Below are 24,529 nucleotides of genomic sequence, written 5' to 3'. Positions count from 1 at the left end.
GAAAATAGTTATTCCGTTTTATTTCCCCATAACACCTAGAAGGGCCTTTTCACACGTTCAGGATTTGATGTGGATTTGCGTTGCGGAATACGCAGAGCAAATCCGCATAATTTTACTGTACAATGCAAGTAGATGGGTTTTTACAATCCCAAACTATGTGCAGTGTATTTTTACATTGCAGATTTATAGATGCGGATAGAAATTTTAAATCCGCAGCATGTCCATTCCTCGCCGGATTCATCATCGAAATCAATTATATGCAATGAAATCCGCACCATAAGAAATACGCACATGCGGTTTTCTAAATGTGGATTTGATGCAAATTTCATCCTTATCAAATCCTGAACGTGTGAACTGACCCTATAGAAGACCTGTCACCTCTCCTGACATACCTATTAGGGTATGTTCAAACGCTTAACAAAAAACGTCTGAAATTACAGAAAAACGTCCCAAGAAGTGTCCTGCACTTCTATTGACGAGCCGTCATTTTACGGGCCATCTTGTGACAGCGACGCGTAAAATATAGGCTCGTGGGAACAGAACATCGTAAAACCCATTGCAGGCAATGGGCAGGTGTTTGCAGGCGTAACGGAACCGTCTTTTCAGGCGTAATTCGAGGCGTAAAAAACGCCTGAATTACGTCTGAAAATAGGTCGTGTGAACATACCCTTATAGTGAATACTTGTATTCTCCATGAAATCACAATTCTGGACCCTATTTTCTTAGAACTTTGCATTGTGCTGTTCCTCTGTTATTCCTCCTATAATTTTATGAATAAATTGACACCTGGATGTTACCATTCCCCTTGTCAAGGAGGTGTGTCCCTACACAGTCTCACTGTCAGCACTGATTGGATAATGTCAGTTTGTCTAAGGACACACACCCAACTAATAACACCAAATGATCAATTTATTTCTAAATGTCTAGGAGGAATAACTGAGGAATGGCGCAACGCAGAGTTCTAAGAAAAGATGCGCCAGAATTATTTAATGGGGAATACAATTATTTATTTACTAAAACCGATTTTACAGGATAGCTGGCTGTTAGGGGTCTTTAATTCGCCCACCATCTGATAAGATCATCTTTATTATTTATTTTAAAGCGCCACTCTCGACGCAGCCATTTTTCAGTTTTTCTTATTTTTTCCCTCGACCACTTTCTAAAAAAAAAAAAAAAAAAAAGTTGGGACTTTAATGTTGTCGTTTTTCTCAGCACCATTTACTGTACCATAAAATGTACTGGAAAAATGGGAAACTTTTTTTGTGGTGGAATGGGAAAAAATTTTGAAGGCGTTCACCATGTGGTAAAAACGACCTGTTGACTATTCTGCGGGTCAATATGATTACTGCAATGCCAAATTTATATATTTTATTTTTTTTATAGTTTTTTTTTATTTTACCACTTTTCACGAGGGGAAAACGAATTGTTAAAAATGTTGTTTTGTGTCGCCGTATTCTGAGAGCCATAACTTTTTGTATTTTTCTGTTGATTGAGCTGTGTGATGGCTTATTTTTTGCGAGGAGAACTGTAGTGTCTATTGGTACCATTTTGGGGTACGTTAGACTCTTTGATCACTTTTTATTCCGTTTTTTTGTCGGAGTTGAGGTGACCAAAAAACAGTAATGGCGTTTCAATTATTATTATTTTTCGGCGTTCGCTGTACAGGTTAAATAATGTTATATTGTGATAGTTCAGACTTTTATGGACTACCTGTTTTTTTGTATTTTTTTTTGCATAGCTTTTGAGGGAAAATGAGAAGGTTTTCTTTGTTTTCTTTGTTTTTTACCTCCTTTTTTTTAAAATGTATGTGTGTGTATATATATATATATATATATATATATATATATATATATATATATATATATATAACTTTAAGGGTCAGTTCACACTTTGCGTAAATACTGCGGTTTTTCCGCAATGGAATTAGTTGCGGAAAATCTGCAGGAAATACAGTAGCAGCAAAGCGAATATGGGAGAACAAATCTCATCCAGACGCTGCGTAAATACTGAGCGGAGCATGTTAAGGCTGAGTTCACACGAGCACATTAACGTCCGTAATGGACGGATGTATTTCGGCCGGAAGTCCCGGACCGAACTCAGTGCAGCGAACCGGGCTCCTAGCATCATAGTTATGTACGATGCTAGGAGTCCCTGCCTCTCTGCAGGACAACTGTCCCGTACTATAATAATGTTTTCAGTACGGGACAGTAGTTCCACGGAGAGGCAGGGACTCCTAGCGTCGTACATAACTATGATGCTAGGAGCCCGGCTCCCTGCACTGAGTTCGGTCCGGGACTTCCGGCCGAAATACGTCCGTCCATTACGGACGTTAATGTGCTCGTTGGAACCCAGCCTGATTGTATTTGCGTAAACTCTGTTTATTTGTTGCGGGTTTAAAGAGGCTCTGTCACCAGATTATAAGTGCCCTATCTCCTACATAATCTGATTGGCGCTGTAATGTAGATTACAACAGTGTTTTTTATTTTGAAAAACTATCATTTTTGAGCAAGTTATGAGCAATTTTAGATTTATGCTAATGACTTTCTTAATGACCAACTGGGCGTGTTTTTACTTTTGACCAACTGGGCGTTGTGGAGAGAAGTGTCTGACGCTGACAAATCAGTGACTAATCAGTGTCCTACACTTCCCATTGTTCCAGCTCAGCTTCTTTCACTGCACAATCTCACTGCTGTGGATCATGCTGGGCTGGAACAATGAGAAGTGCATGACGCTGATTGGTCACTGATTGGTCAGCATCAGACACTTCTCTGTACAACGCTCAGTTGTCTATTAAGAAACTAATTAGCATAAGTCTAAAATTGCTCACCACTTGCTCAAAAATGATAGTTTTTCAAAATAAAAACCACTGCTGTTATTTACATTACACCGACGATCAGATTATGTAGGCGACAGTAACGTTTCAGTAACGTGGTGGGGTCAGTAGCCAGATTGCAGATGTTTGAAATGAGAGTTGGGTGGACAGTTACTAGATACTCAGAATCCTGACACTTCTGACTCTTTTCTCTGAGATTTCCAGCAAGGGAAACAAAATCTCGTTTACCTCGTAATCTCGCGAGATTACGAGTGGCTTGCTGAAATCTCAGAGAAAAGAGTCAGAAGTGTCAGGATTCTGAATACACATGACTTCCAGGCTGGATTTCATGTGTATTCATTATCAGGACACTTGTGTATCTAGTAAGAACGCTGTGCAGCTGTGTAAATGAATGGAGAGGAGTGTTGACGCTGACTGGTCACTGATTGGTCAGCGTCATACACATAAACACGCGTAGTTAAAAACACAATACACGCCCAGTTGGGCATAACGAAAAAAAAACGCCCCGTTGTCCATTTCAAAGCTCATTTGCATAAAATAGCTCATAACTTGGCCGAAAATGAATGTTTTTAAAAAAACAAAACGTTGCTGTTCTCTACATTGCAGCGCCGATCACATGCAATAGGAGATAGGGGTTTGAGAATCTGGTGACAGAGCCTCTTTAACATTCAGGGGCTGTAAAGCTGAGATGTGGATATATTTGTATTTTAGTCTAGGCAATGCTTTTGTGAGCTAAAGAGAATTCACTCCAGACTGATACATTGTAACAAACTAGAAGACAAATTTGTGCAGCTGTGGCCCTGGTACAGTATTTAGCTCACAGATCCCACAAACCGCTATTAAGGGGTATCAAGAAATCAACTGTAAGGGTATGTGCATACGGCCTATTTTCAGGGCCCGAAAAACGGCTGAAAATGACGGGGCTGAAGCCTCCAAACATTAGCCCATTGATTTCAATTGGAAAAAACAGCGTTCTGTTCCCACTGGGCGTTTTTTATGCGGCTGTTTTTAAAAACGGCGCATTAAAAAAGCGCCACGTAAAAAAAGAAGTGCATGTCAGTTCTTGAGCAGTTTTTGGAGCCGTTTTTCATTGTCTCAATAGAAAAAAACGCTCCAAAGACGGCCGTAAAAAACGCTTGATGCATAAAAAACGGCTGAAAATCAGAGGCTGTTTTCCCTTGGAAACAGCTCCGTATTTTACAGCCGTTTTTAGTCTAGCGTGTGAACATACCCTTAGTCCTCTTCAAGTAACTACCTTTTCTTCAGCTGTCTCGGTTACACTCATTTTTGGTAGAACTAGGTAGTAACTAAAATTGATGCCATTTGGGATCCCACAGGGAGTGTCACCCAACTTTCTTGGCCTTCTTGATGACAAATCGCTGCTTCCTAGATCTCTACATAACATGAAAGGAGTTTAGTGACAAACTGTGAGGGATCTGTTAGGCCTTATTCAGACGGCCGTGTCGGTCTGTGATAAACAGACCGTGTTTCGGCCTTTATTTCCTGGACTGACCACCGTTTAGGGAGCAGGGCTCCTAGCATCATAGTTATCTTTGATGCCAGGAGTCTCTGCCTCCCCGCGGGATTACTGTCACGTACTGAAATCATGATTACGGTACAGGACGGTATTCCCGCGAAGAGTCAGACTCCTAGCGCCATACATAACTATGATGTTAGGAGCCTGGCTCCCTAAACTGTGGTCGGTCCATATATCACAGACCGAACTCGGCCGTCTGAATAAGGCCTTAAGGTCATATTGGTTGTGATCCAGCTTTCCCAGGACCTGATGTAACCAAGAAATACATAAAAAAAAAATGATAAGGTCAATCCAAAGAATTTTTTTTCACTCGCAACTTTGTATTACTTTGCAAGTCTCCATACAAGTATATAGAATAAAAAAAAATAAATGTAAATTATATATATATATATATATATATATATATCTATATATATATATATATATCCCATTTTTAAACTAATTTTCCTTTTGTAGCTTTTATGTGGCACTCCTAAAGATGAGGCTAAGGACGCGGAAGGGGTCTCCGCGCAGTAGTCACGGGACTGCCGGGCGCACTGCACGTACTAAGAGGAAGCACTCCGAAGAAGAGGAGGATGAGGAGAGCTCTCCTCTTGCAGACAAATTGTCCAAACCAGACACTGGTCTGCTGTCCACCATAAAAAATTTCATCAAAGGCAGCACAGCAAAGGTAAGGATGCGTACTGCATGTGTTATCATTGTATCAAAGTGTATAGAGAACCATGGCATTGATTGACAGCCTAGGTAAGGGGCATTGACAAATGTACGAAGATTGTTGTATGTGGCAATATATACTTTGCACTATGAGAAGCCCCACCAGGCTTGATTGATATCTCTCTGGCTGCTGTATATTGCGGCCGGGGGGATGTCAATCATGCCTTGAGGGGCAGGTTTGGAGACTGAACTGCCTTCGGGTGAGGCCCAATGGAACGGCATTGAAACGGTCGACAGTTGCGCCGGCATACTGTCCAGTGTGGTTGTTAAACCCCTCGTTATTGGCTACGCGTTGTTGCGGGTAAAACATCTGTTGACCTACAAAATCACGCAGCTACTAATGAATACACCCTTAACCCCTTCCCGCCGCAGCCCTTTTTCAGATTTTCATTTTTGTTTTTTACTCCCCACCTTCCAGAAGCCATAACGTCTTTATTTTTCCGTCGATATAGTACTGAGGGCTTAATTTTAGCAGGACGAGTTGTAGTTTTTCGTAGCACCATTTATTTTGCCATATAATGTACTAGGAAATGGTAAAAAAATTATTTGTGGGGCAGAAAATGAAAAAAAACAGCGATTCCTCCATGGTTTTTTGCGCGCCGGTTTTACGGAATTCTTTGTGCAATTAAAACAACATGTTAACTTTATTCTGTGGGTCAATACAATTACGGCGATACCAAATATATATAGTTTTTTCTATATTTTACTACTTTTACAAGTAAAAACCTAAGTGTAAAAAAGAAAATAAATTTTGTGTCGCCAAATTCCGAGAGCCGTAACTTTTTTATTTTCCGTCGATTAAGTGGTATGAGGGCTTATTTTTTGCGGGATAAGCTGTCGTTTTTAATACCATTTTGGTGTACATGCGACGGTCTGATCACTTTTTATTTCATTTTTTGTGGGAGATTCTGGCGATTTTTTTTTTTTACAAATTTTTTTTTTTTTACGGCGTTCACCGTGCGGGTTAAATGATGATATATTGTAATAGTTCAGACTTTTACGGACGCGGCGATACCAATTATGTTTTTTTACTATTCTCTAGGGGGAACTTTCTTTAACTCATTTTTACTTTTTTTTTCTTAGTCCCCCTAGGGGACTTTAACCAGCGATCTAACTAATGTATTGCAGTATATTGTGATTCTGACAAGCATCTATTAAGCCCTGCCAGAGGCAGGGCTTAATAGGTGCACAAAAATGGCGGACCTGGGGGCCTTCATTAGGCCCCAGGCAGCCATAGCAACCATAGCCCCCCCGCGATTGCGTTGCGGGGGGCGTGTTGAGCTGTTAGAAAGGGTCGCCCCCTCTTCCTAACTATTTTAAATGCTGCGGTTGCTATTGACCGCAGCATTTAACGAGTTAAACGAGCGGGATCGCGCTCGAGCGCAATGCCGCTCGTTACTCTGAAGTGTCGGCTGTGACAAACAGCCGACACCCGCATCGTATGGAGCGGGTTCACTCCATACGTCCCCTACCCGACTTTGGCGTATGGATACGTCAAATGTTGGGAAGGGGTTAATGGCCGTACGATTTTGCAGGTGGGCAGCCATTAACTAGCAATTTGAAAACCATGCCGAACAGGGTTTTGGTGCGGCTGTCGGACGCTCTGTGGACCTTGCCCTTACTTTTCCTGGTATCGTCAATGCCCAGATTACTCTTCACTGGTAATAACATATGATGCACGCCATTTAAAAAATCTATTTTACAGTTTTTACTGCACATGAAATAACATACAGGAGCATGTTTGGAAACCTTGTCGGGTACTATAATAAGGCATGGTGGTGTTTTAGTGTGATACCTGACGACTTAAAGAGCAACTGTACTTCCCAAAACTTTTGATATGTCATAGAGACCTATCGGCAGTTTTGATCAGTGAGGTTCTGGATTGCTGAGACCCGCACTGTCACTAAAACGAATGTGCACCTTGTTAGGCTGAAGACGGCGGCAGCGCACATGCGCGACCGCTGCTCCATTTAAACTCCTCCTCACTGCTGCGATCGTGTAGTAAAGTGGGAATCAGGACCTCCGCTCTAGAGATTGGTAGGCCCCCCAGCGATCCTACATCTATCACCTATCTTGTGGATAGGTGATTAGTGTTAATTGGGGGGAAAACCCCTTTTGGAGGCCATGTCGACTGTTGCAACTTCCTCCCTCCCTTTGGTCTAGTGCACCTGAAATAAATAAACTTTGTAAATTGTTTTGATTAAAAATGTTCCTTCCGTTTGCATAGAAGCTGTATACACCATATCGATGTGCACCAATTTGATGCACTTGCTGCACAATAGTTAAACCATGGCCAGACTTGGAAGACAATTTCTGCCATGAATCTGTAGCAAAATCTACACAATGCCACATGCAGATTTTGTCATCGGTTTTTCTGCGGGTTTTAGCCAATGCAGACTGCAAATTTGCAACATCTGGTTTCACCCTTACAAAATACAATGGTTGGTAAAGAAGCCACCAAAAACATTCACAAGATATGCCATAAGTCAGGGTGTTGGGGATCCCAACAGTCGAACTGCAACAAGCTGTTATGGCACATCTAGTGAGCATGCTCTATTTCCTTATCTCCTATTGCCACTAATGGAGAGAAAACAAGGACTAGCAAATCCCTTTCTCAGGAATGTGTGGGATCCAGCGCTTAGACTCTCAGTAATCACACATTTGTGCCATATGTATTTAATACACACGAGTAAGAACTTACATGACGTTTTTATTATTAGGAGGATCGAGAGAACCCCGCAAAGAGGAGTAGGTTGGAGCGTGACCTCGATAACAACCTAATCACCTCAACCCCACGTACCGGTGACAAACCAAGCAAGCCCATTGCACGTGTCCGGCGGAAAAGTCAAGTTAATGGAGGTAGAACCAAGGCACATCACTCAATCCTTTTAATTAGCATAATTTGGTTGTGAGCAGCAAATTAGTTTTGTTGCCTTATCTGTGGGGTATTCAGTCTTGTCTGCTTTAGCTGGGTACTTAAAGGGAATGTGTTGCCAGAAAAACATTTTTATTTTTTTTTAATTAAACATTTAGTGTGTGGGTGATTAAACATTGTTCACATTTTTTTTATTTTTTTCACGACTCAGGAAATATTATAAATTAATTCTAATTTATAGTATTTCCCATTTCTGGTCACTAGATGGAGCTATTCCCAAAATTGCAGCATTGCAACATTGGGTGAAAAGCCCTCGCTCTAGTGAGCTCTCAGCATCCCCCCCTCCTTTATCCTGGCTAGTGCCGGGATAAACGAGGGGTTTGAACGGTGTAACCTCCTACACTGTGTGTCGCCATTTTTTGAGCTAACACACAGTGTAGTAGGTTTACATACAGTAGTAAACACACACAAACACGGAACATACATTTAAATCTCTTACCTGCTCCTGCCGCCGCGGCTCCCTCCGGCCCGTCCGCTCCGTCTGCTGCCGCTGGTGCAAGTGCACAAGTCCGGAAGCCGCGACCGGAAGTAGTAATATTACTGTCCGGCCGCGACTTCCGGTCCACAGGAAAATGGCGCCAATTTCAAATTGGACTGTGTGGGAGCGGCGCATGCGCAGTTCCCACACAGACGCCGTACACACAAGTGAATGGGACGGGAGCCGTTCGCAGTCCCTATGGGACTGTGGCTGCCGTATTCCATGTCTGTATGTGTCGTTAATCGACACATACAGAAATGGAACAAAAAATGGCAGCCCCCATAGGGAAGAAAAAGTGTAAAAATAAGAAAAAGTAAAACACAAACACACAAATAAATATAAACGTTTTTAATAAAGCACTAACATCTTTAACATATAAAAAAATAATTTGTGATGACACTGTTCCTTTAAAGGGGGTTTCCTATCAGATAGGTTCATGACATATCCACAGGATATGTCATAAATGTCATATAGATGCGGTTCCCACCTCTGGGACCCGCAACTAACTCTAGAATGGGGCCCCCTAAACCCCGTTCTACCTCTGAAGCGTGTGATTTCCAACCATGAAATATGGAAACCGTATAGCTCACTGAGCTACGCTGTTTCTGTAACTCCCATAGTAGTGAATGGAAATTATGGGAACAGAGTAGCATGTGAGCTATGCTGTTTCTGTAACTATTATTCAGTTCTACGTGACTTATGGAAACCGCGTAGCTCAGCGAGCTACGCTGTTTCTGGAATTTCATGGTTGGAAATCACACGCTTCAGCCACAACACAGAGCAGAAGGACAGGATTTAGGGGGCTCCATTCTAGAGATGGGTGCGGCTCCCAGAGATGGGACCCGCATCTATATGACATTTATGATGAACAAACAAACCAGCTCATATAGCACGTGTGGGGCTGGATGCTTAAAGTATAGCATGCTACCCTAATAAAGAAAGGCGCATCTATATGACATTTATGACATATCCTGTGGATGTCACTCATTGCAGGGATGTGATGAAATGGCATGACCACATCACTCATAACCTTGAACCGTTCATCACTTGACATGTTCAGAAGCGCGTGGATGTCCTGAGGACATGGTATGGACAAGTTTTGAATGTGTACTTGGAACATACGTATACGAAATAAGTGAATGGGGGAAGGATTAAAGCTGCATATTTTATGTTATGTTATTGCACCAAAATGTAATGTTTTGTTTGTCTGGCTTTATATACTCCATCAAATAGGTCGTACAGTGTTAGAAAATCCTTGGACCAGTGTGGTGCTGTCTTTGAAAGAAAGCAGCCATACTTTTCTAAGCCTTTACAAACCCTCTAAGTCCAATATAATCCGTAACTTGTGTGCAGCACCCGGGTTGTTGACTACTTGTAATTCCTTATATTGTCAAAACACTCATTTCATATGGTGATTATTTTATTATCTCTTGTTGTAGAAGCTGCAAGTTACGAGGTGACCCCTCAACATCTGAAACAGAATGGAAAGCTGGACGATTCATCTATTGCAACCAGCCCACCCAGGACCACACTGCTGGGGACCATTTTCTCTCCTGTCTTCAACTTTTTCTCACCAGCAAATAAAAATGGTGAGTTTTTTAACGTAAAATATATTTTATTTAGTCTTTTACTTAGTATTAGCTTTGTATATACACTACATTGTATCTGACCATTGTTATTGGAACGCTAAAATAAAACCAATTTGTATTTTTTAGGCACGTCTGGCTCAGACTCTCCAGGACAAGCGGTGGAAGCTGAGGAGATAGTGAAACAATTGGAAATAGAGCAGGTGGATGAAATCAGCACCAGCACCACCACCACATCCACTAATGGAACATCCTACCCCAGTCAGGGGATACCTGTGCGTTCAGCAGCCAATAGCTGGCTAGAGGCAGGTGAGGATGCCCCAGAGCGGGACATCCCAACGTTAACAGGTTAGGCGCCTTAATTAATTTGGGTGCATGCTTTGGGGTAAAGAAAGGATGCTTTATCTCACGTAAACCAATAATCTACTGACATTGACATTCAAGGTAGGAAATGAGGACAAAATACTTATTAGTTGCTATGGATTTCCATCCTTTTTCTCCCTCCAAATTTATCAAACTATCATTTGTGTTCTGTTTATTCAACTTGCGATAGCTTAATTTTTTGTTTTTGTCTCCTAGCTCCAGTGTCCCCAGACAGTGGTTACTCTTCTGCACACGCCGAAGCAGCATATGAAGAAGACTGGGAGGTGTTTGACCCGTGAGTTGCAATTTTATTTTTAGATTTATTTTTTTTCCCCTGTCCTTTCTAGAAGACTAGAACATTTTGACCAATTTTCTTTAACGTTTTTTTGGTGGTCATAACTTTACCTTGATCTCGGAAAAAGAGCAAAAAACATGGTGCCACATAGTGCAGATCACAAAACCATAGGAAACAGGGACACAGACAATATGATAGCTGCTCACCTTTTGGAGTTGTGCAAAGGCAGGCACAACTCTGGTAGAAGGTGACACAGCGTAAATGTGATGGAGCTGCAGCTGGGTTCAAAATTTGGTCTCCTGGATGGGAGAACCGCTAAAATAGGAGGTCAATTGTTTGAAAAAACGGAAACATCGTGTAGCAGCGCTCATAACTTTACCTTAGACGAGTTACTATATTCACACACTGCTTTTTCATTTGTTGCTAGAAAGCTTGTCTTAGCTGAGGAATAACGTTTTGAAGTGTAGCTGTCAGTATATAACTACCCTCATAACCTCCGTGTGATGCACTGGTATTACCTATAAAAATCATTGTAAAAGATTGCTTAACTCAGTACGTCCTGGAGCGGGACGATTATGTCGTGATGAGCGCATCGTTCGCGCTCCATGACCTAATGGTACGTCACGGGTCTAACGGCCATTCCGGCCCCCCTCCCGGCACATACAGGAGCTGTAACAACTGCTGTCTCGTACAGCCGTTGCCGCAGCTCCTTCAGCGGGGACCGATCAAGGTGGTCCCCGCTGATTAACCCCTCAGAAGCCACGTTCAATAGTGATCACGGCTTCTTAGGGGTTAAAACACCATAGACGTCCCGCAACATGATTGTGGACTCCGATGGTTGCTATGGCAACCGAAGGCCTAACAATGGCCTCCAGCTATTCCATCTACGGAAGCCTAGTGTTTGTCAGGACTCCCTATGCTTGCTGTCAGTGAGTATCTGACAGGTCTTATACACTCTTAGATTTGAGATCAGGGCCTCCTGCCTTCAAGTCCCCTAGTGGGCCCAAAAAAAAAGTTTTAGAAAAATAAAAGTTTAGAAGTAATAAAAGTAAATCGTTTTCCCTGATCAGTCCTTTATTATTAAAATAAATAAACTATACATAATTGGTATCGCCGCGTCCGTAACGACCTGAACTACAAAAGTATTCCGTTGAACGCTGTAAAAGAAAATTAGTAATAAACCATACCAAAATCACCGCCCCAAAAATGGAATAAAGAGATCAAAAAGTCACATGTACCCAAAAACGGTACTGACCGAAACTACAGTTCGTTATGCAAAAAAACAAGTCCTCACATGGCTTTTTTGAAGGAAAAATAAAAAAGTTATGGCTCTTCGAATAAGGCAACACAAAAAGTAAATGATTTTTAATAAGTATTTTATTTGCAAACGTCATAAGATATAAAAAAAACTATAAACCTATTGTGTCGCCGTAATCGTATCGCTACGCAAAGGATGGATGGATTTCATTTGTCAGGGTAGATAGTGACATAGTGCCTACATATAGTGACAGTGCCACAGTGCCCATGTACGGTGCCAAACCCCCTTGCAGATAGCACCCCCACTTAGATCGTACCCCACCTTGTAGATCACAGCACCACCCCCTCCTTTGTAGATCTCACCCCCTTGCGAATTGCAGCACCACCTGCCTTCCTTGTAGATCACACCCCCACCCCTTGTAAATCGCAGCACCAGCCCCCTCCCTTGTAGATCGCGCCGCTGTAGCTGCCACTAGGAGCTGAATCCCCGGCCAGAGGTTCCCGACGATTCAACTCCTAGTGGGAGCTACAGTGGCGCGATTGGGGGGTGGGTGGGTTGTGGTGCGATCTGCAAGGTACGAGGGTGGGGTGGTGCGATCTGCAAGGTGGTGCTATCTACAGCGGGGCGGTATCTACATGGCGGTGTTGCTATGTACTAGGAGTCTCTGCTTAACCACGAAACTGGTGTTCCGTACTGTATCATTTTGTTCAGCGGGGAAGCAGAGACAGAACGGGGCGGACCAGGAAGTGACAAGATGGGGGGCGGAGCTTCCTCCTGCAGCACAGCGTCACTAAAGAATCGATTCTACGAGAGCCCTTGGGAGCGAATTAATAGAATTTATTTGATTAATTGCCCAGCCATAGTTTCCACTGTTTTGGCACCACAAAACCTCCTCAAACCTGACACGGTGCCTAAAATATATTCTAATTAAAAGGATTAGGACACTAGGGCCAAGTGGGATATTTCTAAAAACGGCAGAATCTGGGCAATAAATATTGAGTTGCGTTTCTCTGGTAAAACCTTCTGTGTTACAGAAAAAAAATTAATAAAATGGTTTTTCTGCATAAAAAAATGAAATTTGTAAATTTCACCTCTACTTTGCCTTAAATTCCTGTGAAACGCCTAAAGGGTTAAAGAGGCTCTGTCACCAGATTATAAATGCCCTATCTCCTACATAATGGGATTGGTGCTGTAATGTAGATAACAGCAGTGGTTTTTATTTTGAAACGCTCATTTTTGACCAAGTTATAAACAATTTTAGATTTATGTTAATTTGTTTCTTAATAGACAACCCAGTTGGTAAAAAGTAAAGACACGCCCAGTTGTCTATTAAGAAACTCATTAGCATAAATCTAAAATTGCTCATAACTTGCTCAAAAATGATAGTTTTTCAAAATAAAAACCACTGTAATCTACATTACAGCGCCGATCAGATTATGTAGGAGACAGGGCACTTATAATCAGGTGACAGAGTCTCTTTAAGAATCTTTCTAAATGCTGTTTTGAATACTTTGAGGGGTCTAGTTTTTAAAATGGGGTTATTCATGGGGGTTTTCTAATATATAAGGCCCTCAAAGCCACTTCAGAACTAAACTGGTAGCTAAAAAAAAAAAAAGGCTTTTGAAATTTATTTCAAAATGTGGGAAATTCCTGCTTACGTTCTAAGCCTTGTAACGTTCTAGAAAAATAAAAGCATGTTCAAAAAATGATGCCAACATATAGTAGACATATGGGAAATGTGAACTAGTAACGGTTTTGTGTGTGGGTATAAGCATTCCAGAGTTATTACTACATAAAGTGACACGTCCGATTTGAAAAATGGGCTCTGAGCCTTACGGCCAAAACTAGGCTTCATCATTAAGGGGTAAAGGGCTTGTGAAAAACCAACGGTATGGTCTATCATTGCATAGCATGTGCTTATTGCTACTCTCTCTCTACTGTAGATACTATTTCATTAAACATGTACCACCCCTGACTGAAGAACAACTGAACAGGAAGCCAGCTCTCCCCTTGAAGACCAGGAGTACACCAGAATTTTCCCTTGTCCTGGACTTGGTAAATTGAAGCATCTATGAATTTTTGACAGTGTAACTGTGTTTTTGGTTCTTAGCGGAACTATATATTTTATATTATTATTTTTTTTCACAGGACGAGACATTAGTTCACTGCAGCCTCAATGAGCTTGAAGATGCTGCCCTGACGTTTCCTGTACTGTTCCAAGATGTCATTTACCAGGTGGGGTTCACCCTGTGACTTGAGATTTGTTCAGACAGAAACTTACAGTCTAAGTAGCTGTTTTAATAGTTAAAACAGATTATAATGTGGGCTTGGGAATACTTTACTTGTGAAACCCCTGAATTCACCACCCAAAATGTCACAAAAAAAATGGCTTTTATTGGGGTAGTCCTCTCAAAGAAAACAGGATGCCGGTTAAAGTGTTAAATGCAGTCAGCAAACAGCAAACATGCAGGACTCGCACACAAACACGCAAAATAATGGAACACCCCAAAACCATGTTATCAATGACACAGTTTTGCATATCGCATACAGAAATGTTCATGCCCTACATCTGGAAGTATTTTCTTGTGTAACATGTAAAACCCAAACTGTATAATACTGTGGTCTGCTACCGGTGTCTTCCCAGTTTACCCTACCAGAAACTTTTAGGGCAATGGGAGTTTGTTTTCTAACATCAGGATGGTCACCGGTTGAAGATCTCTGCAGTACAGACTGGTGCTATACAGTAGCTTGAGCAAAGCTCCACTTTCCTTCTTGGCCTCCGGATAACCCCGTTCTTGTCAGTCACCAGCATGTCTCCCCTATCCGTCTCGGTCATCAGATTGGCTTTCCTTTACTCGGTCCTTAGCAGAGACTCCTCTCTTATTCTTCTCGGCATGGCTAAATTGTTTTCCTCCAAACAATGGTCCCTTCCTCCACAGGTAGAGGCAGGTTGTGCTGCAGCTTATCGCGCAGGCTGATCTCTAGTCACATGCAGCATCACATCAGTTGTACACAGAGCTTGGTAGCTATCTTCTCTGGATCCCTCCAGTAAGTCTTCTGCTATGACTTGCTGTTGCACGCTGCTTTCGTTTCATAAGACACTGCAGCGAAGATGGGTCAAGGATGTGATGTATGCCATCTTTACAAGGGGGTCCAGAGGGTGGTCATCTTTCAGAATGAGAGTTGGCTTTTCTTAGTGAGTGCCATTGTACATATACTATGTTGTTTCTAATCCATCACAGGAATATGTGGCCTTTCATAGAGGTGGCCTTCTGGGAAAGTGCCCCTTTATAAGAAATTAACCTCCTATGATATCCACAATATTTTTGTTTTAAAGCAAATTGTCTGGGTCCGACAGTCTCTTTGCATATGACGTCAGGGCTGTATACCTATATTCAGCCCCGACATATTTTCCTCAATAGCATCACCTTAGCGGCTTTTATCCTGGGATCATTGGCGATCATTTTTTTTCAGAATGAATTTTCCACTTATATATATATATGATTGTAATTATTATTATTTTTTTGTAGGTTTATGTGCGGTTAAGGCCTTTCTTTCGTGAGTTCTTAGAACGTATGTCTCAGATTTATGAGGTAAGTTAGATAATGAATGTTTAATTTTTGTAGCACTCCTGAAAGTGGTGCTTTTGTGTTTGTGTTTTTTTTAAATTTGCTGTTGCTTTTTTAGCATCCTTTTGTCACATGTAGTATTCTTGTATTTCACAGATAATCCTTTTTACGGCCTCAAAGAAAGTCTATGCAGACAAATTACTGAATATTTTAGATCCCAAAAAACGTTTGGTCAGGTAGGTTTACACACTTGCAATGCCACACCAAGCTTCAGATCTATAGCTTTTTCTATTTCTCACCCTATGTATCTTATTGCTTCTCAGACACAGGCTGTTTCGGGAGCACTGTGTGTGTGTCCAAGGGAATTACATTAAAGACCTGAACATATTGGGGAGAGATCTTTCTAAAACAATCATCATTGATAACTCACCGCAAGCCTTTGCATACCAGGTAAATATAATTTTTATTGTGTATATTTGAGATGTTGATAAAAGTATGTACTAATCTAAACTTAGCGTTGCAAGGAAATAAATAGAAATTTACAGATTGAGATATTAGTTAACCCGCTAGTGACCACCAATACGCCTTTTCACGGCACTGCATCAGGATAAAGTAAACAGAGCAGGGAGCTGTCAAATCTCCCTGCTCTCAGCTGCTAGAGGCAGCTGAGGGCTGGGAGCGTCCCTGCTCTGCCGTGTGAGATCGATATAAGTATCGATCTCACCCATTTAACCCTTCAGATGCTGTGTGCAATAGCGTGCATCGCATCTGAGTGGTTTTGGAGAGAGGGAGGGAGCTCCCTCTCTCTCCCACCGACACCCGGCGATACGATCGCCGAGTGTCTGTGTCTCCAATGGCAGCCGGTGGCCTAATAAAGGCCCCCAGGTCTGCCTGGAGCGAATGCCTGCTAGATCATGCCGGAGGACAGGCAGTAATACGCTGCAATACAAAAGTATTGCAGTGTATTATAATAGCGATCGGAGAATCGCATATTAAAGTCCCCTAGTGGGACTAGTAAAAAAAAAAAGTTTAATAAAGTTAATTAAAAAAAAATGTGAAAAAAAAGGAAAAACCCACCTTTTCCCCTTACAAAATGCTTTACTATTATAAAACCAAAATAAAGTAAAAAAGTTACACATATTTGGTATCGCCGCGTCCGTAACGACCCCGACTATAAATCTATAACATTATTTAACCCGCACGGTGAACGCCGTAAAAAATGTAATAAAAAACAATGGAAAAATTGCTGTTTTCTGTGAATCCTGACTTAAAAAATGTTTGATAAAAAGTGATCAAAAAGTCGCACCTACTCCAAAATGGTACCAATAAAAACTACAAGTCGTCCCGCAAAAAAAAAGCCCTCATACAACTGCATCGGCGAAAAAATAAAAACGTTACGGCTCTTCAAATGTGGAGACACAAAAAGAAATAATTTTGAAAAAAAAGTGTTTTTACTGTGTAAAAGTAGTAAAACATACAAAAACGATACAAATTTGGTATCGATGCAATCGTAACAACCCACTGAATAAAGTTATTGTGTTATTTATATCACACGGTAAACGGCGTAGATTTAAGACGCGAAAAATGGTGGCGAAATTTCAGGTTTTTTTCTATTCCCCCCCCAAAAAAAGTTAATAAAAGTTAATCAATAAATAATATGTACCTCAAAATGGTGCTATTAAAAATACAACTTGTCCCGCAAAAAACAAAACCTTATACAGCTATGTCGACGCAAAAATAGAAAAGTTATAGCTCTTGGAATGCGACGATTGAAAAACGTAAAAAATGGCTTGGTCATTAAGGTTTAAAATAGGCTGGTCATTAAGGGGTTAAATATGAGATTACAAAAAAAGGTAAAATTTTTTTTTTCCTCCCACAAATGTTGCCTCTTCTCTATGGGCTGTGTCTGGTATTTCAGCTCAGCCCTATAGCAGTGCCAGATGTATCACATAATTATTATTTTTTTTAAATTCATCTCCTACAACTCCTTTTAAGAATAACATGGCAATTTTGGGACTTTTTGTACATTTGCTTTAGCCTTTGCTTTTTAGCCTCTATAGCCGTGTGTAGGCAGAGCACCATTGCTACAAGCCTCTGCCAGTTCAGTAGCATCCGATCCCTTTAAATGTATCGGCACAAGAAAGTGTGCTTCTATGCCAATTCAGTATGCCGACTGATTGGCCGAGGATCCCTGTCAGTGACCTAAGGCTAATGCTCAAGTTGCTTATTCTGAGCACGCAGTAATGCAAGAAAGTGCACGAAATTGGAGTGTTTCTATGTCTGGAGCTTTTTCTTTACCAATCTATTGTGACAAATTTTTGTTGATCTCTCCTGCGCCCACTGAATAACGTGACTATAAATGTTATATCATGGGTGTAGAGCTGGTTGTGTATTTGGATGGCAGTATGTTCTCTAATGCGGTTGTCAAATCTGCATACATAGCACAATATTTGGCAATTTATTTAAAGGGGTTATCCGGGTTGTTAAATTTTGTTTTGTAAAGGTTGGAAATGAAATAAATAAATAAAAAAAAATCAGTACTTACCTACTATCCCTGCCCTGATGATCCAGCGCTGAGGCTCTGGCAGTTCTCGTTTTATTTATTTCATTTCCAGCCCGTACAAAATTATTTTCACAACCCAGATAACCTGTTTTAAGCAGGCAGTTCAACCATATCCAATTTGTAAGTGATGCTTTAATCTTACTCGCCTTCCCATGAGGTTGATTGATATTTTTTTTTTTTTTTTATATCCCTACATTTTATTTTATAATAATTATTTTATTACAGGAAGTCATAGCTTATATTGATAAGTATTTTACCAATGACAAATTTTGCTCCCTGATAATAGAAACAATGGTCTTTCTTACAGCTTTCAAATGGGATTCCTATTGAGAGTTGGTTTATGGATAAAAATGACAAGGAGTTGCTGAAGCTTGTCCCTTTCCTGGAGAAGCTTGTAGAACTGGTAAGCTTGACCTTCATTTATATACAGGATTAAAAGTTACCTTTGCACCAATTTCGGGTATTTACATTGAAATAAACAGTTTCCTGGATGCATTTTGTTCATTGTTGATTCCGGTCTTCAGTGTTACTTGCCCATCTAATGGCTTGTCCACACGTAACAGAATTGCTGCGTATTTCCCGAAATTTTCTGCAGCAATTCTGTTACGTGTGGACAAGCCCTTAAGATTCTTAGGCTTAATGCACACGATGCATATTATGTGCGGTTTTGATGCGTGGTATTTTTCGGAGCGGAAATTGACCTGCGGTGCATTTTTTTTTAGAATTCACAGCATGTCAATTTATCTTGCGTTTCCGCTTCCGAATTCTATCTGCCTAGTGCAGAGGAAAATCACACCAAATCCCGCAGCATGGAAAAACGCATCAAAACTTAAAATTGCACTGCGGTTTTTACCTGCGTATTGCTGCGGTTTTGGTGTGTATTTTCCGCATCAAGTACAATGTAGACCCTATGACGGGAGCTTTTTAGGGTAAGCATTTATTATTGCTCTGTTGCCACATTCTGTCCGACCCTATTGTACAGCTTATGGTCTCCGCACAGAACATTGCATATGTTAGCCATTCTGTGTTGCCAAACTTTACAAAGGTTTTACATTTTGGCATATGATTGCTCCTATTACACCAGCCATACCTTTTTTTTTTTTCTTCTTCTTTCATGGCCTGTAAGCGTAGCTTTTTGTTTGGTTAAATGAAGTGCACCACTACTGATAGCCGTGAAGTTACGCCTCATGCACATGACCGTGTTTGCTGTCATTTTTCACAGACCCGATTCCGTGAAGACTATCGGGTGCCACTCGGATGCCGTCAAAAACGGCCCGAGTGGCACAACAGTCGTGTGCATGAGGCAGTAGTCTTAATGTGAACTGGTAACCAAACAATTAGTACGTTATGCAGCTAAAAAAAACCTGTCAAATTAGGTGGTTTATGAAAATGGTCATAATAGTATTTTAGATACATTTTCTTTCTGTTAAGATTTTTTGTAGTAGGGGATTTTTTTAAATACAGCTTGTATAAACTATATTATCATTAATAATGCTTCTGTTACCCCTGCCCTTGTAGAATGAGGATGTGCGGCCTCACATCCGAGACCGATTTCGTTTACATGACTGTTTGCCGCCGGATTAGAAGGACATCAGCGACCTGCAGTATCCCCTGACAATGGGGGCAGCTTTCAGATGTCTGCAGGGAAGCGAAGCTGCACAACCACAGGACTGAAGCATACATATACACAACCATTTGCCATAACTGCTGAAGGCATTTCTTTACTTTGCTGTCTAAAAAGAAAAAAAAAAAAAATTGTATATGGGGGAAAAAAAAGGAACGGTTCACCGTGACGTGTTGTGACTGGTTTGGTGGCACATCACTGGGCAGCTTGGCCTCCTCCCAGGAATTGTTAAGTCTCCGAGAGAAACCCCGCTGTCTGTGAGCTTATGAGCTGCAGATTGCATCCTATCCGCTGTTGAATAGTTTGTCCGTGTCCGCAGGAACGGAGAGTTGTTCTCATTTTTCGGATTTAACCTCCTACACATTGATCCTTATTAGTGTAGATTATTCATTATCCATTCCTTGTATTTCAGTCGCTTCAATCTGTTTTAGTAGCCAAATTTTACTTTTATTTTGTATAATATGTTTGGCTGTTCCTATTCTCTGCTTGCATAATGTGTGTGTTTTTTTTCTTTTTTTTGTCCTTTTTCTTTTTTTTTTTTATAGAAAAAAATGTAATTCAATCCATGTAAGCTCCATTTAGAAATACACATATATCTTTTATATTTTATCTGTAATCCAGTCTAGTGCTTTTTTTAAATTTTTTTTATTTTTAAAACATAAAGCTTTTTAAAAGGCAAAGTAGAGTGTGGGAATATGGAGGCTTGTACAGAAGGTGCGGTGTCTGCGTTCAGTACAGGGGGGAGGGCGTGTATAACCTGTGAATAGGCCAGGATTTTGTTTTCACATTCTTTCCTCTGTACATGCAGATCCAAACACCCATTACACATATATAAATATATATATTTACGTTCACACGTGTATACACACAGCCTCTCCTTCCTTTACGTATCCATCCACGGCTCTGGTACTGATGCAGCTTATTTGAATGGTGGGTATTTTTGTATGAGGTGCTCTGTCCTGCAGGGAAGAAGTGTAGACGGTAAGGGTGCTTGCGGTTTTTGGTGGGCGCACTATGTAAATTTTTTAGTGGTGCACTCACGAAGTATAGAAAGAAGAGAAGGCACTTTTTCAAATTTTTTTTATTTTATTTTTTTATTTTTTTCTTTATTTGCTCCTTTTCTAACAAAAAGAGGTTTGTATTTTGTAAGCTTGTTCAGAGAGTACAGTATTGGAAATTAAAGCTCTACAGAGGAGGCTGTTCATCCTTTTGTTTCTATGTATATTACCTGTTTAACTGTATGCCATTTTATTGTATAAATTTACACATGGATTCATTTTCAAGTCACTCCTTAAAGTAAGGAGTTTTTTTTAGTAAGTTTTTAGGAAAACATTTAATTTTTGTATTTTTGATTTTAAAGAAAAAGCATGAGTTCTGTCATATTTTCAGTGTATTAATGAAGATTTTAACCTTTCTTCTGGGTTGCTGTTTTATTACATGTTATCTGTGTCTGTTCTTCGTGCAATGTTATTAATTCGATTTGCATAGCCTGTTTCTTCTTTAGTTAAAAGACACGATAGAGCCCCATCCCCCTCCTTTGTAATCTAAGGGTATGTTCACACGGCCTATTTTCAGCCGATTTTCGGGCCGCAAGCGCCTTGAAAAACGGCTGAAAATACGGGGGCTGAAAGCCTCCAAACATCTGCCTATTGATTTCAATGGGAAAAACGGCGTTCCGTTCCCACGGGGCATTTTTTACGTGTCCGTTTTTAAAAGGCGCATAAAAAACGCCACGTAAGAAAGTAGTACATGTCATTCCTTGAGCCGTTTTTAAAGCTGTTTTTCATTGGGTCAATAAAAAAACAGCTCCAAAACCGGCCTGTAAAAACAGCTGAAAATCAGAGGCTGTTTTCCCTTGAAAACAACTCTATATTTTACAGCCGTTTTTTTGTTAAGTGTGTGAACATACCCTTAGACTATTCAGACTAGTATTAATGGGGTCAGTTAGGCTTTCAGAGCTTTGGTTTTTTTAACTTCAAAAATCGCGTATGCAGCACTGTTCTTGTTGTCAAAAATACCACAACCCTGATGGACACCAATAGACCCAATGGGTTCCGTTTTGGATTTTTCAGTACCCGCTTTAGAAACTGATCCGTCATAGATGTCATGGCTCCCTTATAAACCGAAGCCATGATGCTAGTGTAGCGTCCTTACTGAGGACTTTTTGTATTTAAACACAGGATATTTTACATGCAGTCTGTGCTTGGCCACCATCAAACTGTTTTGGATTCTGAAAATAAAGTTAATGAAATCGATAACTTTTTATTTAACAAATTATTTGACACTATTGCCTGAAGTAGTAAAGAATATCATTTTACCCTTTCACCTATGACAGCACCCCTGGAGAGACATCCCATTCGCTGGACAGGAAGCCTGACGATATAAAAAAAGGATACACCTCTCCACACACCCAGTCAGGTTTCCCGTCGTCCGCATGGAATTGTCCTGTGGATCAAGACACTCTCTCCAGGATTGCAGACCCTCCAGCAGGTACTCACCTGTTTTCCTGGAGGTCTTCGGAAGGTGTAAGCCTCTTAGGGAGCAACCTGTAGTCTGGGGCTGGTATCTCCCTCCTCTCCCGGTCACCGTTTCCCTCTTCGGAGGTGTTAGATTCCTGCCGCTGATGGGGTTTCCTCTGGGGGGGGGGGGGAGTAGTGAGACCTGTTTCCGGGTTACAGGCAGAGAGCCAGGACTCCTGACCCAGCGTTCGGCCACTTCCGGCGCGCTACAGTGACCGCTTCCGGTCGCGTGGAGCGACCTGAGCGATCAGACCCAGGAAGATCCTCCAGTCAGGTACTTTAAACGGCATGGGATCTTCTAAGCATGGTAAGACAGACCTTTTTTTCACATTATTAATTTTGTCCTTCCTTGTATATTGCATGTTTCCTAGGTCAGAGAGGGTCCCAGGAAAAAATTGGACAAGGCTCGCAACAAAGAATGTGCTGTGTGTAGTAGGAAGCTAGCGCAGCCTCTTATCAAAAACGGTTATGCCAACTTTGTTTAGATAAGATCCTGGCAGAAGAATCCCCTAGCCTTGCCTCTAGCATAAGAGATATAGTGTGCGTACAGAGGTTAAAAGCTCCCTTCGATCCCTCAGAAAGAAACATGATTGTCCTAGCACCTGGTCTGGCAAGACCTAGGCATTCTAATTCCTCTAGTGAAGAGGAAAGGTTTGAGGAGGAAGGGGAGCTAGGCTCCTCTTGAGTTTTCCCTCTGACGAGGATGGGGAGGGAAGAACTTCTTCCCAGCGGATGACGTGGACCAACTTCTTAAAGCAGTCTGGGCCACTATAAATTTTGATGACCCCAAGGAACCCCGGTCTGTTCAGGACATTATGTTTGAGGGCCTGGGTCCTAGGAAACAGGACTTTTCCTATTCACGGGAATTTAACCATCCTCATTAAGAGAGAATGGAATAACCCTGACAAGAAAGTAGGCATTCCCAAGATTTTGAAGAGAAAATATCCCTTTGAAGTAAAGACTGGGATAGTTTTCCCAGACTGGATGCCCAAAGCGAAGATATCCAGGAAAAATGCCTTACCGTTTGAGGTTCTTGGGTCTCTCCCCGATCCTATGGATAGGAAGGCAGACTATTACCTAAAAAGAACCTGGGAAGCCTCTGCGGGGTTCCTTTAAGCCAGGTATTGCGGCTACATGTGTAGCCAGGTCTCTCAATCTGGATAGCTCAGTTAGAGCTTCATCTCAGTGACAAGACTCCTAGGGATCAGATACTGCCTTCCCTCCCGGTCTTGTCTAAGACCCCAGATTTTTTTGCCTGACGCCTCAGTGGACTCGGTCCGTCTGGCAGCCAGATCCGCAGCCTTATCCAACTCAGCCAGAAGAGCAATATGGCTGAAAACATGGAAGGGAGATGCAGGCTCCAAAGGGAAACTATGTTCTATCCCTTGTTGAGGAGATTTTTTGTTTCACCCCCCTCCCCCTCCCCTCCACTGGAGGATCTCCTGGAGAAAGCATCCGATAGGAGGAAGGGGTTTCCTACCCAGGGCAAACCAGACACCTCTCGTCCCAGGAAATTGAATAGAAAACCCATTTCCAAGGGACAGGATTTTAGATCCTCTAAATTCCCTAAAAATAAATGGGGTTTCTTGTTGAGACCTCAGAGCGATCCCAAGAATAAAGATCACCAGCAATGACGCCAGAGGAGCGGGGTAGGAGGTCGCTTATCCCTTTTCTATCAAGAATGGGAAAGGATCTCCTCGAACAAATGGGTTCTAGATATCATAAAAACCGCACAAGCTAGAATTCATGTACCATCCTCCAGACAGATTCCTCCCCACAAAGAGGCAGAGTGATTCAGAGAAACAGCGGGCCCTGGAGTTTGAGGTTATTTCTCTTATCAGGGAGGGGGTTCTGGTAACCGTCCCGAGACCAGAGATGGGGAATGGATACTATTCCCCCCTTTTTCTGGTAAAGAAACAGGAGGGCCGATTCAGGGTCATAATAAATTTAAAGCAGCTAAACTCCTTCCTGATTTACAAAAAATTTCGGATGGAGAGTATCCCCTCTACAGTAAATCTTCTTTTCAGGGTTTGTATGATGGCATCAATAGATCTGGAGGATGCTTATTACCATGTCCCTGTTTGCATCACTCACCAGAAGTATCTGAGGGTGGCAGTAGTTTTGAACGACTCCCTAATCCACCTTCAATACAGGGTGCTCCCGTTTGGCATCTCTCAGGCAGAGAGAGTCTTTACCAAGCTTATATCAGAAATTACATCATATATACGAACAGAGTACATTCTGATCATTCCCTA

At 41.5% G+C, this 24,529-nt stretch overlaps 1 protein-coding gene across 1 annotated transcript in view; it reads left to right on the top strand.

Annotated features, from left to right (window-relative positions):
• The window catches only part of CTDSPL2 (CTD small phosphatase like 2), a 34,788-nt gene extending 12,775 nt beyond the window's left edge, over positions 1-22,013 (top strand). The window contains exons 2-13 of the mRNA XM_075858420.1: positions 4,827-5,040; positions 7,805-7,943; positions 9,937-10,086; positions 10,213-10,431; positions 10,663-10,741; positions 13,943-14,054; positions 14,148-14,234; positions 15,530-15,592; positions 15,725-15,804; positions 15,892-16,018; positions 18,439-18,534; positions 19,650-22,013. Coding sequence (XP_075714535.1) covers positions 4,849-5,040; positions 7,805-7,943; positions 9,937-10,086; positions 10,213-10,431; positions 10,663-10,741; positions 13,943-14,054; positions 14,148-14,234; positions 15,530-15,592; positions 15,725-15,804; positions 15,892-16,018; positions 18,439-18,534; positions 19,650-19,715 — 1,410 coding nt within the window. The 5' untranslated portion in view covers positions 4,827-4,848 and the 3' untranslated portion in view covers positions 19,716-22,013. The remainder of the gene's footprint in view (positions 1-4,826; positions 5,041-7,804; positions 7,944-9,936; positions 10,087-10,212; positions 10,432-10,662; positions 10,742-13,942; positions 14,055-14,147; positions 14,235-15,529; positions 15,593-15,724; positions 15,805-15,891; positions 16,019-18,438; positions 18,535-19,649) is intronic.
• Positions 22,014-24,529: the final 2,516 nt, after the last annotated feature.

Source organism: Rhinoderma darwinii, chromosome 3 (genome assembly GCF_050947455.1).
Source record: "Rhinoderma darwinii isolate aRhiDar2 chromosome 3, aRhiDar2.hap1, whole genome shotgun sequence".
In the NCBI taxonomy this organism is placed as follows: Eukaryota; Metazoa; Chordata; class Amphibia; order Anura; family Rhinodermatidae; genus Rhinoderma; species Rhinoderma darwinii.
The sequence above is the reverse complement of the archived record's forward strand: the minus strand, read 5'-3'. Positions and strand labels throughout refer to the sequence as shown.